Source organism: Schistocerca cancellata, chromosome 5, assembly GCF_023864275.1.
Source record: "Schistocerca cancellata isolate TAMUIC-IGC-003103 chromosome 5, iqSchCanc2.1, whole genome shotgun sequence".
NCBI lineage: Eukaryota > Metazoa > Arthropoda > Insecta > Orthoptera > Acrididae > Schistocerca > Schistocerca cancellata.
In genome coordinates this window covers 764,411,456-764,429,357 of record NC_064630.1, presented here as the reverse complement: position 1 = coordinate 764,429,357, position 17,902 = coordinate 764,411,456, and the positions used below count along the sequence as shown (strand labels likewise).

General features: G+C 43.8%; 1 protein-coding gene across 2 annotated transcripts in view; it reads left to right on the top strand.

Moving 5' to 3' along the window:
- Positions 1–10,213: 10,213 nt before the first annotated feature.
- LOC126187615 (uncharacterized) overlaps positions 10,214–17,902 on the top strand; it is a 55,454-nt gene continuing 47,765 nt past the window's right edge. Inside the window, exon 1 of one of the 2 annotated variants that reach the window (XM_049928809.1) lies at positions 10,214–10,325. In XM_049928809.1, coding sequence (XP_049784766.1) covers positions 10,298–10,325 — 28 coding nt within the window. In that variant the 5' untranslated portion in view covers positions 10,214–10,297. The remainder of the gene's footprint in view (positions 10,326–17,902) is intronic. The other variant, XM_049928808.1, reaches the window with a different exon arrangement.

Sequence of the window (17,902 nt, the reverse complement as noted above, 5' to 3'; positions counted from 1 at the left end):
CCTAGAACCGCACGGCCACACAGGCCGGCACTGTCTTATCGGTCTATGTAAATAATGTGCCCGTGGTGAAGTCATTTATAATTTATTTTCCTCCTGCTAGTGCCTTCCTGTATGTGGAAGCTTTTTCTATTTTTTAAGATATTTACGAGGGCGGTTCAGAAAGTAACCTCCGATCGGTCACAGTGCGGGTTGTGGGGGGAGTAGCGACGCCATCTGTGCGTTCACGCACTCAACAGGTCAGTCGGCATCAAGCCGTGGTCGAGTGAACGTCGTACCTGCGCTAGTTTAGTTTTTGTGGCAGTTTGAAATGTGTGCTGCAATAGAAAACCCCGCCAAATGTGAAGTGCGTGCTGTCATAAGGTTTTTTACAGCCAAAGGATATTCTGCAGCAGCTATTCATCGTGAGCTTTGTGCCGTGTACGGACCAAGAGTTATGAGTGAAGGAGTTGTCCGTGAATGGGTACGTTTATTTAAAAGTGGACGAGAAAACGTTCATGATGAAGAGAGGAGTGGTAGACCATCATTGGTGACTGACGAACTCGTTCAGACAGTTGATGCAAAAGTTCGTGAAAATCGACGTTTCTCAATGTCGGAGTTGTCTACTGGTTTTCCACAGATTTCTAAGACTCTCTTGTACGAGATAGTGACAGCAAGATTGGGTTACCGTAAGTTCTGTGCACGATGGGTGCCCAAAATTCTTACCGACCACCACAAAACTCAAAGAATGGCCTCTGCATTAGACTTTCTGTCACGTTATGAGGACGAAGGAGAACCATTGTTAAACAGAATCGTGACCGGTGACGAAACCTGGATTAAGTACGTGAACCCTGAGACAAAAGAACAATCAAAGATGTGGGCACATTCAAATTCGCCTACCAAACCAAGAAAAGCCTCGCAAGATTTTTCTGCCAGAAAACTGATGGCAACGGTGTTTTTGGATGCCAAAGGGGTGTTGTTGGTTGAATTCATGGAACGTGGTACGACCATTAATCAAGACGTGTACTGTGAAACAATAAAAAAGTTACGACGGGCTATACAGAACAAACGCCGTGGTATGCTGACTTCCGGTATCGTTTTTTTGCACGATAACGCCCGTCCTCACTCTGCTCGCAGAACAACGGCCCTTCTTGAGTCCTTCAAGTGGGACGTTATCAACCATCCACCTTACAGTCCAGACCTGGCGTCAAGTGATTATCACCTCTTCATGCATTTGAAGAAATGGCTCGGGTTACAGCGGTTTGATGACGACGAAGAGCTCAAAGATGCGGTCACAGGCTGGCTCCAGGCACAAGCGGGTGATTTTTATGCAGAAGGAATTTCAAAGCTTGTGAAGAGATACGATAAGTGCCTCAACCGCTATGGAGACTATGTAGAAAAATAGTGCAAAGATGTAGTTGTAAGATGTATATATTAAAATACTTTTATTTAACTTGGTGTATTTTTTTAAATCAACCGGAGGTTACTTTCTGAACGGCCCTCGTATTTCGCATTTAACAGTTTCCATAATAACAGAAAACGAAATCATCTGAAAAATAATTATATAAATCACAATACTTTCACATTTCAGTACGAAAATCTGCAGGAAATTATCAAATGGTTCAAATGGCTCTGAGACCTATGGGACTTAACATTTGTGGTCATCAGTCCCCTAGAACTTAGAACTACTTAAACCTAACTAACCTAAGGACATCACACACATCCATGCCCGAGGCAGGATTCGAACCTGCGATCGTAGCGGTAACGCGGTTCCAGACTGAAGCGCCTAGAACCGCACGGCCACACAGGCTGGCACTGTCTTATCGGTCTATGTAAATAATGTGCCCGTGGTGAAGTCATTTATAATTTATTTTCCTTCTGCTAGTGCCTTCCTGTATGTGGAAGCTTTTTCTATTTTTTAAGATATTTATTTCGCATTTACCAGTTTCCATAATAACAGAAAACGAAATCATCTGAAAAATAATTATATAAATCACAATACTTTCACATTTCAGTACGAAAATCTGCAGGAAATTGTCAAATGGTTCAAATGACTCTGAGAACTATGGGACTTAACATTTGTGGTCATCAGTCCCCTAGAACTTAGAACTACTTAAACCTAACTAACCTAAGGACATCACACACATCCATGCCCGAGGCAGGATTCGAACCTGCGACCGTAGCGGTCACGCGGTTCCAGACTGAAACGCCTAGAACCGCACGACCACACCGGCCGGCAGGAAATTGTCCATTGAGTTATTTCTTAGATGACGCTTTTGTAGAATTCAAATTACATCTTGTTTTCTTCCGTGAAGTTTCGTGTCAAAATACTATCATGTTGTTGTTGTGGTCTTCAGTCCTGAGACTGGTTTGATGCAGCTCTCCATGCTACTCTATACTGTGCAAGCTTCTTCATCTCCCAGTATCTACTGCAACCTACATCCTTCTGAATCTGCTTAGTGTATTCATCTCTTGGTCTCCCTCTACGATTTTTACCCTCCACACTGCCCTCCAATGCTAAATTTGTGATCCCTTGATGCCTCAAAACATGTCCTACCAACCGATCCCTTCTTCTAGTCAAGTTGTGCCACAAACTTCTCTTCTCCCCAATCCTATTCAATACCTCCTCATTAGTTACGTGATCTACCCACCTTATCTTCAGCATTCTTCTGTAGTTATCATAAGCTATCATAAGCTTTACATATTGGAGTCTCGAGAAAATTCGTGTACGTAAGCCTGTATTTAGGATGACGAGTTACTTTCTTGTAGGCCTACTCATCCCATAAATATGCATGTAGTGTAAGTTGTGTGTTAATTTAAGTCCAAAAATTATATGAACTTTGTGTGCCATAATCCACTTTGTCGCGTGTCGCTTTGCTTTGGGAAACGATTTCCATTCAGGTATCATGGGGTTAGAAACCTGTACATTGCGTATGTCCGTTGTATTGATCAGTCGAGTCATGCCCCTTGCTATGTGCCATACCTAGACAAATTTCGGGCACTCAGAAACGATGTTCGATTGTGTCCTCCGAATTCCTGTGCGGCTGGCGGTTTTAACTAGATGGAGTAAAGCTTGGAGTTGGTGGCTATTGTCCGGATTATCACTTTGTACTAAGTCGGTCTGGCGTCCTCTGGTATTATTTTCATCGCTAAATTTTCCCACACGATTTTCCACTTGTGCTGCGGTGGTTGCAGCTCCCATTTATTAACAGTTGGTATTCCTGAGAGAGCAATGGCCATGTTACGAACTTTTCCTTGTTTTAGGATGTCTGTTGGTGTGTAGCTTTTATTGAGATAATAATTTCGGGCAATGTTTAATGAGTGTGGAATACTGACAATGTAAACTGGGGCTAGCTGTGATGTCAGGCGATATCTGTGAAACAGTTCAGCAATTGGCGAGTGTGGCCCCTCTACTATTACACACTTATCTCTGTTAACGAGTAGTGCCGCGCACTTTACGTGCAAGTCCGTTTGTCCCAGTCCACCCTCATTTAAGCTGAGGGTGCTAGTCGACACAGAAACCTTAAAGATTTCATCCTTCCATATAAACTAGTATATCGCTTGCTGTACAGCCCTCCCTATTTTTTGGGCATCGGGAGGACCATGCTTTTGCGAGTATTTGACATTTTCTGTCATAGCTAAATTTCTACCTGTGTGGATTTTTCTACAGTTCTTATTATATATAGTGTTGTGCACCAATTGGGAGTCCCCATTATTTGTGGGTTATTGCCATAATGACGCTTAACTCTTGCTGTTTATTTTTGGTAGTGAAGCAGTTCCGCTGTATATTCCACTTATTATTTGTAACTGGCAACATCACAGTCTTTTTGGGGTTAACAGTAGCACCTGTAGCTTTTTCGTATTATGGGAGGACGTTAGGTAAGATGTTAACATCTCATGAACTTTCCATGAAAACACCCAAGTCATCGGCGTAACCTCTGCATTTCCTATTGAAATCTCGTGGCACTCACAACATATGGCATGTAGCATCGGATCTAAAGCTGTTGCATATTGTAGGTTGTGGCTGGATTTTAGTGTTTTTGAATTCACTTCTATTTCAGGTGTGTGATGGTTGCGGGCTATTAACTGATCAGCAAAGTATTATGGGAGTTGCTACTTTTTAGAGCTCTGACGTGTTGTCAATATCTTTTTTTAAGATTCGTGCATGCTTACCATGTGTATTCTGAAGAACGAGAGTTCAATGTGAGTTCGTATACGCCTGATTTGTTGAATTTATCTGTGAGTTTACTATCAAAAACAGTCTTGATCACAATTTATTTATTACGGTAACCGGTTTCGACCACTACTGTGGTCATCTAGTTATGTAGTGATTTACCACCAGAAGGAGGTTCTTACTCATTGGTCTGAAGACGACCACAGTAGTGGTCGAAACCGGTCACCGTAATAAATAAATTGTGATCAAGACTGTTTTTGATAGTAAATATTTGTAACACATTGATCACTGTTCACTCCCACAATGTATTCAAAAATTATCCGTGGGTGTTTCCTGTGTTCCTGTTTGCACAACAGGCGAACCTAAAATCCAGTCATGTAGTTCGCAAACGCGGAAACCGCAAGAGCTTTAACACCAAACCCATGAACATCATCTGTATTAGGTTAAAACGTGGCCTGCACTTCAGTGAAAAGTGTATGTAGTAGGGATACGTTGAGATGACAAAAGTGATGTGATAGCGACATACAGATGCCGCTAGAATCGCGCTCACGAGGTATAATGTTGTGGACTGGCGAGACAGCCAATCCACTAGGAGGAAGCCGAAGGGCACGCGTTTAAGCTCGCGCAGGCTGCCGTGAGGTCTGGAACTGGACAGGGAAATGAGACTAGCAAAAATAATACGTAGCTGCTGGACTACTTAACTTTAATCCATAATTGGTGAACATCGCTCTTGACGGTACATGTTTTACAGCATCAATAGTAATTGGTAATGGCGCCTTGCTAGGTCGTAGCAAATGACGTAGCTGAAGGCTATGCTAACTATCGTCTCGGCAAATGAGAGCGTAATTTGTCAGTGAACCATCGCTAGCAAAGTCGGCTGTACAACTGGGGCGAGTGCTAGGGAGTCTCTCTAGACCTGCCGTGTGGGGGCGCTCGGTCTGCAATCACTGATAGTGGCGACACGCGGGTCCGACGTATACTAACGGACCGCGGCCGATTTAAAGGCTACCACCTAGCAAGTGTGGTGTCTGGCGGTGACACCACATATAAAAGAGCTGTGCATTGGTGAAGCTGTCATTTGTACTCAGGTGATTCATGTTGAAAGGTTTCCGATGTCATTATGGGAATTAAGAAACTTAAAATGTGGAATGGTAGTTGCAGCTACACGCATGGGACATTCCATTTCGGAAATTGTTAGGGATTTCAGTATTGTGAGATCCACGGTGTCAAGAGTGTTCCGAGAATACCAAAATTCAGGTATTGCCTCTCACCACGGACAACGACGTGGGCGACGGCTTACACCGAGCGACCGCGAGCACCGGCGTTCGCATTGAATTGTCAGTTCTAACAGACAAGCAGCTCTGCATTAAATAACTGCCGAAATCAATATGGGACGTACAACGAACGTATCCAAGAGGACAATGCGGTGAAATACACTCCTGGAAATTGAAATAAGAACACCGTGAATTCATTGTCCCAGGAAGGGGAAACTTTATTGACGCATTCCTGGGGTCAGATACATCACATGATCACACTGACAGAACCACAGGCACATAGACACAGGCAACAGAGCATGCACAATGTCGGCACTAGTACAGTGTATATCCACCTTTTGCAGCAATGCAGGCTGCTATTCTCCCATGGAGACGATCGTAGAGATGCTGGATGTAGTCCTGTGGAACGGCTTGCCATGCCATTTCCACCTGGCGCCTCAGTTGGACCAGCGTTCGTGCTGGACGTGCAGACCGCGTGAGACGACGCTTCATCCAGTCCCAAACATGCTCAATGGGGGACAGATCCGGAGATCTTGCTGGCCAGGGTAGTTGACTTACACCTTCTAGAGCACGTTGGGTGGCACGGGATACATGCGGACGTGCATTGTCCTGTTGGAACAGCAAGTTCCCTTGCCGGTCTAGGAATGGTAGAACGATGGGTTCGATGACGGTTTGGATGTACCGTGCACTATTCAGTGTCCCCTCGACGATCACCAGTGGTGTACGGCCAGTGTAGGAGATCGCTCCCCACACCATGATGCCGGGTGTTGGCCCTGTGTGTCTCGGTCGTATCCAGTCCTGATGGTGGCTCTCACCTGCACGGCGCCAAACACGCATACGACCATCATTGGCACCAAGGCAGAAGCGACTCTCATCGCTGAAGACGACACGTCTCCATTCGTCCCTCCATTCACGCCTGTCGCGACACCACTGGACGCGGGCTGCACGATGTTGGGGCGTGAGCGGAAGACGGCCTAACGGTGTGCGGGACCGTAGCCCAGCTTCATGGAGACGGTTGCGAATGGTCCTCGCCGATACCCCAGGAGCAACAGTGTCCCTAATTTGCTGGGAAGTGGCGGTGCGGTCCCCTACGGCACTGCGTAGGATCCTACGGTCTTGGCGTGCATCCGTGCGTCGCTGCGGTCCGGTCCCAGGTCGACGGGCACGTGCACCGTCCGCCGACCACTGGCGACAACATCGATGTACTGTGGAGACCTCACGCCCCACGTGTTGAGCAATTCGGCGGTACGTCCACCCGGCCTCCCGCATGCCCACTATACGCCCTCGCTCAAAGTCCGTCAACTGCACATACGGTTCACGTCCACGCTGTCGCGGCATGCTACCAGTGTTAAAGACTGCGATGGAGCTCCGTATGCCACGGCAAACTGGATGACACTGACGGCGGCGGTGCACAAATGCTGCGCAGCTAGCGCCATTCGACGGCCAACACCGCGGTTCCTGGTGTGTCCGCTGTGCCGTGCGTGTGATCATTGCTTGTACAGCCCTCTCGCAGTGTCCGGAGCAAGTATGGTGGGTCTGACACACCGGTGTGTATGTCGTTAATGGGCTATGGCAGCAGACGACCGACGCGAGTGGCTTTGCTAACAGCACGACATCGCCTGCAACGCCTCTTCTGGGCTCGTAAACATGTCGGTTGGACCCTAGACGACTGCAAAACCTTAATCAGATGAGTCGCGATTTCAGTTGGTAGGAGCTGATGGTGGGGTTCGAATGTAGCGCAGTCCGACGAAGCCGTGGGCTCAAGTTGCCAACAGGCCACTGTGCAAGCTGGTGTTGGCTCCACAATGATGTGGGATGTGTTTACGTTGAGTGGACTGGGTCCGTTGGTCCGACTGAACCGATCGTTGACTGGGAATGGTCATGTTCGGCGTCCTGGAGACCATTTGCAGCCATTCGTGGACTTCATTTTCCCAAACAACAATGTGATGTCACTGGGGCACAATTGGTCTGAAGAATAGTCTGGGCAGTTCGAGTGAATGACTTGGCCACCCACACTGCCCGACATGAATCCATTCAACATTTATAGGTCATAATAGAGAGGTCAGCTCGTGCGCAAAATCCCGCGCCGGCAACGCCTTAGGCCGGCTATGGAGGCGATATGGCTCAGTATTTCTGGAGGGGACTTCGAACGACTTATTGAGTTCATGCCACGTAGAGCTACATCTACACCTACATTTATACTCCGCAAGCCACCCAACGGTGTGTGGCGGAGGGCACTTTACGTGCCACTGTCGTTACCTCCCTTTCATGTTCCAGTCGCGTATGGTTCGCGGGAAGAACGACTGACTGAAAGCCTCTGTGCGCGCTCTAATCTCTCTAATTTTACATTCGTGATCTCCTCAGGAGGTATAAGTAGGGGGAAGCAATCTATTCGATACCTCATCCAGAAACGCACCCTCTCGAAACCTGGCGAGCAAGCTACACCGCGATGCAGAGCGCCTCTCTTGCAGAGTCTGCCACTCGAGTTTGTTAAACATCTCCGTAACGCTATCACGGTTACCAAATAACCCTGTGACGGAACGCGCCGCTCTTCTTTGGATCTTCTCTATCTCCTCCGTCAACCCGATCTGGTACGGATCCCACACTGATGAGCAATACTCAAGTATAGGTCGAACGAGTGTTTTGTAAGCCACCTCCTTTGTTGATGGACTACATTTTCTAAGGACTCTCCCAATGAATCTCAACCTGGAACCCGCCTTACCAACAATTAATTTTATATGATCATTCCACTTCAAATCGTTCCGCACGCATACTCCCAGATATTTTACAGAAGTAACTGCTACCAGTGTTTGTTCCGCTATCATATAATCATACAATAAAGGATCCTTCTTTCTATGTATTCGCAATACATTACATTTGTCTATGTTAAGGGTCAGTTGCCACTCCCTGCACCAAGTGCCTATCCGCTGCAGATCTTCCTGCATTTCGCTACTGCATTTCGCTGCTGCACTACTCCAGGCAAAAGGAGATTCGACACGAAATTAGGAGGCATCTCATGACTTTTCTCAACCCACTGCATGTTAGGAAATATGTTGCATAAAAGCGGCATGGGAAGGAGCAGTCATAGTTGCATAACATAACTGCCTTGTCTCGACGATATTTCTTTTCAATAGAATCATCTCCTTGGGCTTTTCGGCCATTGGCCAGCTTCGAATGACATGAACAGTAATCGGTAAAGTACACCTCGTCACAGTTAGTGACACGAAGCTTAAGCGCAAAGACTTTATGCAGAGCAGCTCGATTATACAAGTCCACAGATGGAATTACATTTTGATCAAGTGTTGTAGTAGGTGGCTGGTACTATATCTGGTTGGACAATCAAAGATGACATAGTTAGCAAACACTTTCTTACCACAGTCTCACAATGGGAATGCCCTGTAGCAAATGCAATGTAGTTGTTTTCTGTAGCTACCGTGGCTGGACGTGAAGAGTGCTACAGTCTTCTCAAATCTTCTAGACTCTACAGTATTGATTTTCTCATGCGGGAACTGTATCATCAATGCCGGGTTAATCTTTGCATAAAATATTAGATTAATCTTATCATTCTGGGTTCCAGTTCTCTCTGTTTGCTAATTTCAGGACGTGTAAAAGATGGTTCCCCTCTCCGTCGTAAGTCGCTGCTTTGGCTAACTTATCTGCCGTCTCACTTCAAGCAATGAGCTCTTACACAGCACATGGAGACATCATGATTTCGAGTTTTGAGTATTAACGTCTGGTTCAACATGTCGAATGCCACTAGATGATTGTTTCGTGCACAGTAGAGGTGATTCAAACGCTGATCTGGGATCAGAGAGGACTATCTGGTCACACAAATGCTTCTCAGAGTACAAAAATTGTCGCTGCATAGCCACAATCTCAGATTTCATAGCTGCTATTATCTTAGTCTGCATGAATTTGTTAACACTGTGACAGCTGCTAACCCATTAAGCACAAACACAGCCATTCCCGTTCTCAAAGAGACTTGTGTTGCGATGGTTGGACAGACAATCATTCAAAAAGGTATCATTTTATCATTTAGGTATCCAAAGATAAAGTCTAGGGCCAGAAAAACCTTTAGGTGCAATATACTGATCTGGTAACCTGAGCAGTAGCCTGTTTGTACATAAATATATTTTCACAAATGGAGTAGACTTCAAGGGTGCACCTTGGACCTGAAATAGGTAGCTTGGCTGGGGTGTGATGGCTTGGGGGGGGGGGGGGGGGGGAGATGGGGAGGAGTGTAATAGGACCTGTTGGGTTGTGGAGGAAGGACCCCATGTTAGTTTCGCGGTGAATGACGAACTAGTTTTGAGATTTCACGACCCTGGATACACTTGCTACTGATCAGACCCATTACATATTGCTTTCTTCAAACTGATACTGAACTGATACCTCTGTTTGTCTGGTGGGACAGCACCAGAGTTCGGCTTGCAAGGTATCTCTTTCGAGGACAGGAGAGAGTAGTGAGGGGGCGGGCAGCTTGCTGGGTAATCACTTGCTAGTTTCTATAAATCCAGAAACAACAGGAGTATTTGATTGCAGACAACAAGCCCATTAAGACGCGAACGTCTAGTACCTGATGCTGTAAAACTTTAATATTTCTTCCTGTCTTTCCTTGTTGAACATTTTTGACGTGTTAACTTTTTGACTCTGGTATTGGCACATATATCTCCAGCAGCAGCAGGTTGCTAGAAATGCCAGCTTTTTGGTCATCGGCGCTTGTCCTGCTAGAAGGTCTGCAGATAAGGCACGCCCGGGGACCGTAAGCTGGCGCAAGAATAGCCACGGTCGTGACCAGTGAGCGGGGAATGGCTGAAGCTACGCCAGCGCCGCTGTATAAAACAGCGGTGACATCTGGTACCAAAGTCGCGCGATGAGGGTCTGTCTTGTTCTCTGCCTTGGTGAGTATCGCTCGAAGCCGAGTCGGTCAGTACATTTCCGCCGCCATCGTGACGTTTTAGTGTGAACGAGACCAGCATTCGCCTCTGGAATCATTTAAGAAAATCTTTATTTTAATATTTGCGGTACTCATTTTTACCAGTTCATTTTTTGTGAGTTTTCGTTAATATTACGTAATCGAATGCATCTAAATTACTAACATCGCACGATATTCTCTAAAATACGCCTTCTGATTGGGTTTGAAAACATTTTGTTTGTCACTAACGTCCTTCACATTTTGTGTCAAACAATTGAAAATGTACGTTGTAAAGCTCTACACACTTTTTTTACACACTGCTTAAGAATATTTTCGTAACCTAAAGATCGTTTCTCTATTTTTATAGAGGTGCAGTAGTGAGACACTTGTTTCATAATCTCACATATCAGTTGGAGGAATCTGTAGTTTTCTTAAATAGGGGTCTACAAGAGCTTCATGAAACAAAATGATGTTATGGCTTACTTTTGGGTTAAAAATATTCTCTGTGGCTGATATACACTGTTTCAAGATATGATCCCACTTCATATAAAAAGTACACTGCCTGATAAAAAATGTGAAGCATCCAGAGAGGGTGGAGGAAACGACGTAAACTTCATTGGTTCAGGGGGTATGTGACGTTATTTCAGTGATTACAAAATCGAGTCAAATTTGGAAAAAAAAACTTGGTAGTTCGATCAGACAATGGCTTTCACGGCTGGTACTAACATCACTTAAAACTTCAGAGCTAGTAGGCCGTGGTCGATGTATAAAACATTCTCCTAACGTTTCCTCTCTGACTACGGGAGACATCTCTAGAGGTAAAATGGCGAACTGCAACCACAACCCGAGGGAGTGCCGAGTACGAGTATATAGGCAGAGCAGAGGGCACCGCAGTCTATCACGTGACGTCGGCTACGAGATTATCGCTGGTAATGCCAGCATTCTCGATTGACAGTAATCGATTATCATTATTATTTTGCAATGTTGATATTGTATCTAGTTTAACACCTTCCTCTTTTCTGTTAAAATTATTATGGTGTTTCTAAATGTCAGTAGCGTCTCTATATGTACGCGAACTATAATGCGACGTTTCTGATATGACACTCGTCTCAATGAACTTTATTTCATGGTCACCCTCTTGGTATAGATGTTCCGCTACGGCCGATTTATCCGTATTTCCGAGGCGGTAATTCCTCTTGTGTTCAACGAGGCGTGTGTTAACACTTCTTTTTGTGGTACCAATATACTCCAGTCCACAACTACAAGAAATTTTATGTATACTCAGTGTAGCCAAAGGACGTCGTGTATCTTTTGCCGATCGTAAACATTCTTTCATCTTCCTGGTGGGTCTCAAGATAGTTTTCACACCGTACTTGCTCAACACTTTCCCACTGCGATCTGTAATCGTTCTGACAAACGGAAGGAAAACTTCCCTTTGTGCGGTCGTCATTTCTCATCGCTCCTGATTTTCTCCCAAGGGTGAAGTGGTTAGAATAACCATTCTTCTTGAATGTCGACCGTAGATGTTCAAGCTCGTCTTTTAAGTAAGTCGGTTCACAAACTTTGTGTGCCCTATCTGTCAATATTCTAATCACCCCTCTTTTCTGTCTCGGATGGTGGTTAGAATCTTTATGGAGGTAACGGTCAGTATACGTGGCTGTTCTGTGTACCCTAAGGCCCAACGTCCCATCCTCTCGCTTGATAACAGACACATCCAAGAAATCCAGTTGGATGTTACTCTCCGTTTCCACAGTATATCGTATTTGCGGACTGATACAGTTGAGATGTGTCAGGAAGGCATCCAGTTCCTCTGCACTGTTCGCCCGTACTACGAAAGTATCATCGATGTAGCGGTACCACCTCGCTGGTATTTTCCTGGAAGTCTGCAGCGCCTGTTGTTCAACGTTCTCCATAAACAAATTGGCAACAGCTGGACTAAGATGACTGTCCATAGCCACAGTGTCAATCTGTCCATAAAAATCATTATTGTATTGAAAATAAGTCATGGTGAGGCAGTGTCTGAATAATCCCACAGTATCTTCTGGAGAAATGTCAGCTATACGTGAGATAGCTCCCTTCTCTGGAATCATGGTAAATGGCGACACAACATCAAAACTAACAAGGATATCACCTTGGTCCGCGCGGATTTCTTTTAACTTGTCAGTGAAATGGCATGAATTTTCAATATGACTATCAGTTCCTTGAAAAAAGAGACAGCATTGGTCGTATATTTTTTACTATCGCAAAATCGATTTTCTGTCACTGAGTGACCATCTTCAGTGCTATATTGTATAACTTAAATTAGGATGCACTGTTGTCACTAAGCTTACGGCAATCACATAGACTGACTATAATATACGACCAATGCTGTCTCTTTTTTCAAGTATACCTGTTATCTGGTCGTAGTGCACAAGACAACATGGAGTCGCCAATCAATACTATCAGTTCCACTAACATAAGGCTGCAGCAGTGAGACAAGGTATCTAGCTAATTCGTGGGTGGCAGACCCTATAGCCCTCACTGTAGGCCTCAAAAGAATCTGTGTGTTGTGCACCTTGGGTAATTCACAGAGCCTAGTCGGGTACGTTTCTGTTTTGCAGAGTAGTTTCTTATCGTCAGAGGAGAGTGAAGACACTTTCACCACTCGATTAGCACTTTATAAAATCTTCGTAGTCGGGTCCTTCTTAAGCCTTTTTTTATGATTGGTGGGATCCAAAATATTATTGATCTTTCCATGATAGTCCTCACTCCGCGTCATGACTGTGTCGTTACTCCTGTCTGTAATACGAACGACAATGTTTTTATTCGCATTGATATTCCTCAGCGCCTTTCTTTGTGCCTGCGACAAATTACTGTTAGGTGGCTTACACGTATGTAAAATTCTAGCTGTTTGCATCTTAATAACATCAGCCGACTGCTGTGTAAGCTGACTGATCCCTGCCTCAATATTTGCTATAATATCTTCCGTGGGTAGTTTCAACGGCGTCACAGCGAAATTGCCTCCTTTGGCTAGAACAGAAATTTCAACTTCAGTCAAATATTTATCAGACAGGTTAATAACAGTTCGTAAATTATCCTCAAATGAAGCTACCGACATGTTCTTCTGCAGACTAGCGAACTTCTTCTTCTGTCGATTAACTGGTATCGCTGCTCTAATTACCATAGTCCTGAATGTTAGACCGTGTAATGGTCGCCTGGTCGTAGATATTGCTAATTGCTATAATCGCACTATTTCACTCCCATTTACGGAGCTTGTTAGCACTTGATGTTAGGTTGGCGCCATTAAAATGCATTGTGTTGTAGTAATCGCTGCTACTTGCTGGATCGCTGCTGTCTCTCGATGCTGATGCTGGCTCTACATCTGGTTGTCTAGGGTTAAAAACATAAGGTCCCGTGTTTTTTATGTGCTTTTGATGATAAAGAACGAGCGAAACCAACAAATATGTAAACTTCAAATATTTATTATTCTGGTGGCCATCTTAATCCCACTGTCCACCAAAGACCATGACTCAACACAAAGTAGTACTTCCGTTACATGTTCTTTGCATTGTTTATCCACCTCAAACAATAACACACAAACACACTTTACCAAAGTGACATTCCGACTGCCTCTCGACCCTTCTTGCTGCTCGTATTTATAACATTGTCAAAGAACTAATAAAAAGAGATGTAGTTTATAAGTCACATGTACATCTGTTATCATAATTTGTGCAGAAAAGTTATTAATTTGCATCGAGTGACATAATTTAACATGTTATTAAAATGACAGACAGATTTGTTGACTTGACAGAATAATTCTTTGTTACAAAAGGCCGTTTTTTAGAAGTTTGTCAATTGACTTCTCTAATTTGCATAAATAAGTAAATAACATGAATTATTAAGAATTACATTGGTTTTCGTCTAAAATAGGATTGCTTACGTGAATACTGAGTGAAAACGCTCCTAGTGAACAAATAGGTTTCACTGGGTGAATTTTATTTAAGGAGATCCAAAATACCTAAGTTGGCCACTATTTTTCGTACTTCATATTAATTATTTAAGATGAACTTAGTGTTTTTACAAGATGACATTTGCTGTATCAGTGATCAAGTGATATAAACTTTTGTGTGGGTCAGTTACTCAGTATAATTTAATGGGTTGACTGTTTATGCAGACATTTTATGCAATCACTGTTAACATACACAATAACTTTTCTATAATCATAAATACTCGTTAAACTGGTTGAATTTGGAGGGTATCGCATACTTCGGTACAGTAAAGCCTTTAATATGTTCCGTTACAACCGTCAACCTTATTCCAGTCACAACACTGTCTATTATTACTAATAAATAAGTGGAGCTGCAATAGCTTACTGTTGGTCCATCTACATTTACGTCTACGTAGATACTCTCTAAGCCACCGCACGGTGCGTGGCGGGGGGTACGCTGCACCGCTACTTGTCATTTCCTTTCCTGTTCCACTCGCAAATAGAGCGAGGGAAAAACGACTGCCTGTATGTCTCCGTATGAGCCCCAATTCCTGGTCCTTACGCGCAATTATGTTGCCGGTTAGCCGCGCGGTCTAACGCACTGCTTTCCGGGCGGGAAGCCTTGCTGGTCCCCGGCACGAATCCGTCCGGCGGATTAGTGTCGAGGTCCGGTGTGCCGGCCAGTCTGTGGATGGTTTTAAGACGGTTTTCCATCTGCCTCGGCGAATGCGGGCTTATTCCACTGACTCCACCTCAGTTACACTATGTCGGCGATTGCTGCGCAAACACTTTCTCCACGTACGCGTACACCATAATTACTCTACCGCGCAAACATTGGGGGTACACTCGTCTGGTGTGTGACGTTCCCAGGGGGGTCCACTGGGGGCCGAACTGCACAATAACCCTGGGTTCGGTGTGGGGCGCCGGTGGGGTTGTGTACAACTGTGGGCTACGGCGGGGACGAAGACTCTCCGTCGTTTCTAGGTCACCTGTTCCATACAATACAGAGCTGCTTCGTGAACTCCAATGGGTGTCCCTGGAGGGATACCCACTTCTTTTCACGAGAAAATTTAGATAACAGGTATTTGCAGCCGACTGCAGAACGATTCTACTACCACCAAAGTACATTTGGCGAAAAGACCACTAATACGATATAAGAGAAATTAGGGCTCATACGGAGGCATACAGACATTCGTTTTTCCCTCACTCCACTTGCGAGTGGAATAGGAAAGAGATTGACTAGTAGTTGAACAATGTACCCTCAGCTATGCACCATATGGTGCTTTACAGAGCTGTATGCAGATGTAGATCTAGATGTCGACATATGGTATAAATGAAGAATAATAGTTAATATGGTCCAGCAATCCTTATTGATATTTTACGTGATTTCCTCAACTCATTAGAGATAAATGCGAGGATGGTTACTCATAATAAACTATGGTCTGTACCTTCTCCTTTCCTAACCTGTTATTTAGGTTTGTAAAATGAATGATATTTTTATGTCTCCATTTTTTAATAATAGCAATGGTAGCGTGCAAGCCGGCCGCGGTGGTCTAGTGGTTCTAGGCGCGCAGTCCGGAACCGCGAGACTGCTACGGTCGCAGGTTCGAATCCTGCCTCGGGCATGGATGTGTGTGATGTCCTTAGGTTAGTTAGGTTTAACTAGTTCTAAGTTCTAGGGGACTGATGACTACAGAAGTTAAGTCCCATAGTGCTCAGAGCCATTTGAACCATTTTTTTAGCGTGCAAATCTAGAGGAAGAAACACTGCTGACGGTTTACAGCCGTATTAAATTATGAAATATATTCGCAGACTGTGAATACTGTATCACATCTGCTGTATGGTTTACTATAGACGTATGAAAATTTATTTCAGTCTGTGACTATAGCCCGAATTTCCCGCTTACTGCGAATGGTCGCCTTAACCACTCCAGATATGGAAGAAATGTATTGAGAAGCTATATGAAAATGGTTTGGGCAAAAAAAAAAGGATACTGTCTAGTGGAGAAAAACTATTTTTGAAAGAGGATGTGAACAGAATACAGAAAGCATGCTTGGATAGGATGTTTTTTTGGCTGGAGCAAATGTTGAAATAAGAGGGACGATATATGGAATGAAGTTTTGGGTTGGACTGCAGTACCAAATGTTACACTGAAAACAAACCCTGTCCTTTCCTTTTGTGTTATCCCACTATGTGTTTGTGTACCCTTGTGTATTTGTTTTCTTCCTGTCTCTGTGTAGTTTCATAGAATTTTTTCTTCTTTTAATATTAAGCTACATTCACTATGATGAGGAATACTGTTATCCTCAAATATAATTGGCATTAATAATATGTTATTTACCTTGTAAATATGCTTAGATATTATTTATTCTGTTTTGTTTTAATGCTCAATATGGAACAATACAGATGAATCTCCTACAGGAGACAGCTTCAGTAGCAGGCTTTAGTACGTTTTCTGACGAAAAAGAGTGTACGAAAGGTGTGAAGGAGGCATCAAAATACGTGGAAACTGATTATGGAAGAATTAAAGATCAAGATGAAATAACACTAGTTAACAAATTTATACTTTTTTCTGCATCTGATATGTAAATGGGTTGTTTTTACCTAGTTTTGGGGTGCTGAATACACTGGTAAAATCAGTTTTCTCTATGATGTCACCTTTGCTAGATACACAGAAGAATAAAAAATGGTAACAGCGAAAATGGACACAATCAAGTCAAACAAAAATATACATTCAGAACGTTTGAAATCAATACTATTTCGTATGTGTATATGGACATGATGCCAATGAAAGGTCCATATTATTTCAGAAGATATTTTCATCTTTAATCGCTTTAGTTTTTGAAAAATGCAACGACGGAGCTCTTTTGTTTGCCGTTTCATCACTCTCCCTAACAAACCCCAGCAGTAGTCACCCATCATCGAAGGGTTCCAATGGCCTTCGTAACGGTGTTGCATGGTAAGAATGTCTTGGTGAAAGCGTTCACCATGCTCATCGCTTACGGCTCCCAAATTTTCCGGGAAGAAATCAAGGTGAGAAAGTAAAACGTGAATTTTAAGCGACATTCTACACCCCATTTCTTATAGTTGTCCAACAGATCGTTCACAATAGTAACATAGTTTTTGTCGATTCTATTACCCAAACAGCCCTTCATAGATGCTTTAAAAGACGACCGAGAAGCTACTTGCATATTTGTGAGTTTGGTATCAAAGGTTCGATCTTTCAGCAATTTTATTATTTGCGGTCCAACAAATATACCCTCTTTCAGCTTTGCCTCACTTAATTTGGGAAACTTTTCTTTTAAGTAATTGAAGGCCTCTCCTTCTTTCTCCAAAGCTTTTACAAAGTTCTTGATAAGGCCCAACTTGATATGAAGAGGAGGCAAAATGATTTTATCGGGCTCAACCAATGGGGTATTGTTACATTTACGCTTCCGGGAACATATGACTTCCTTATGGGCCATTCCCTGACTGTCTAGTGCTTCTTGGCGTCACAGGTGTCCCAAAAGCACAAAAAGCAGCAGTATTTCGTGAATCCAGCCTGTAAACCTGTAAGGAGTGCAACAACTTTTAAATCGCAGCAAAGTTGCCATTCA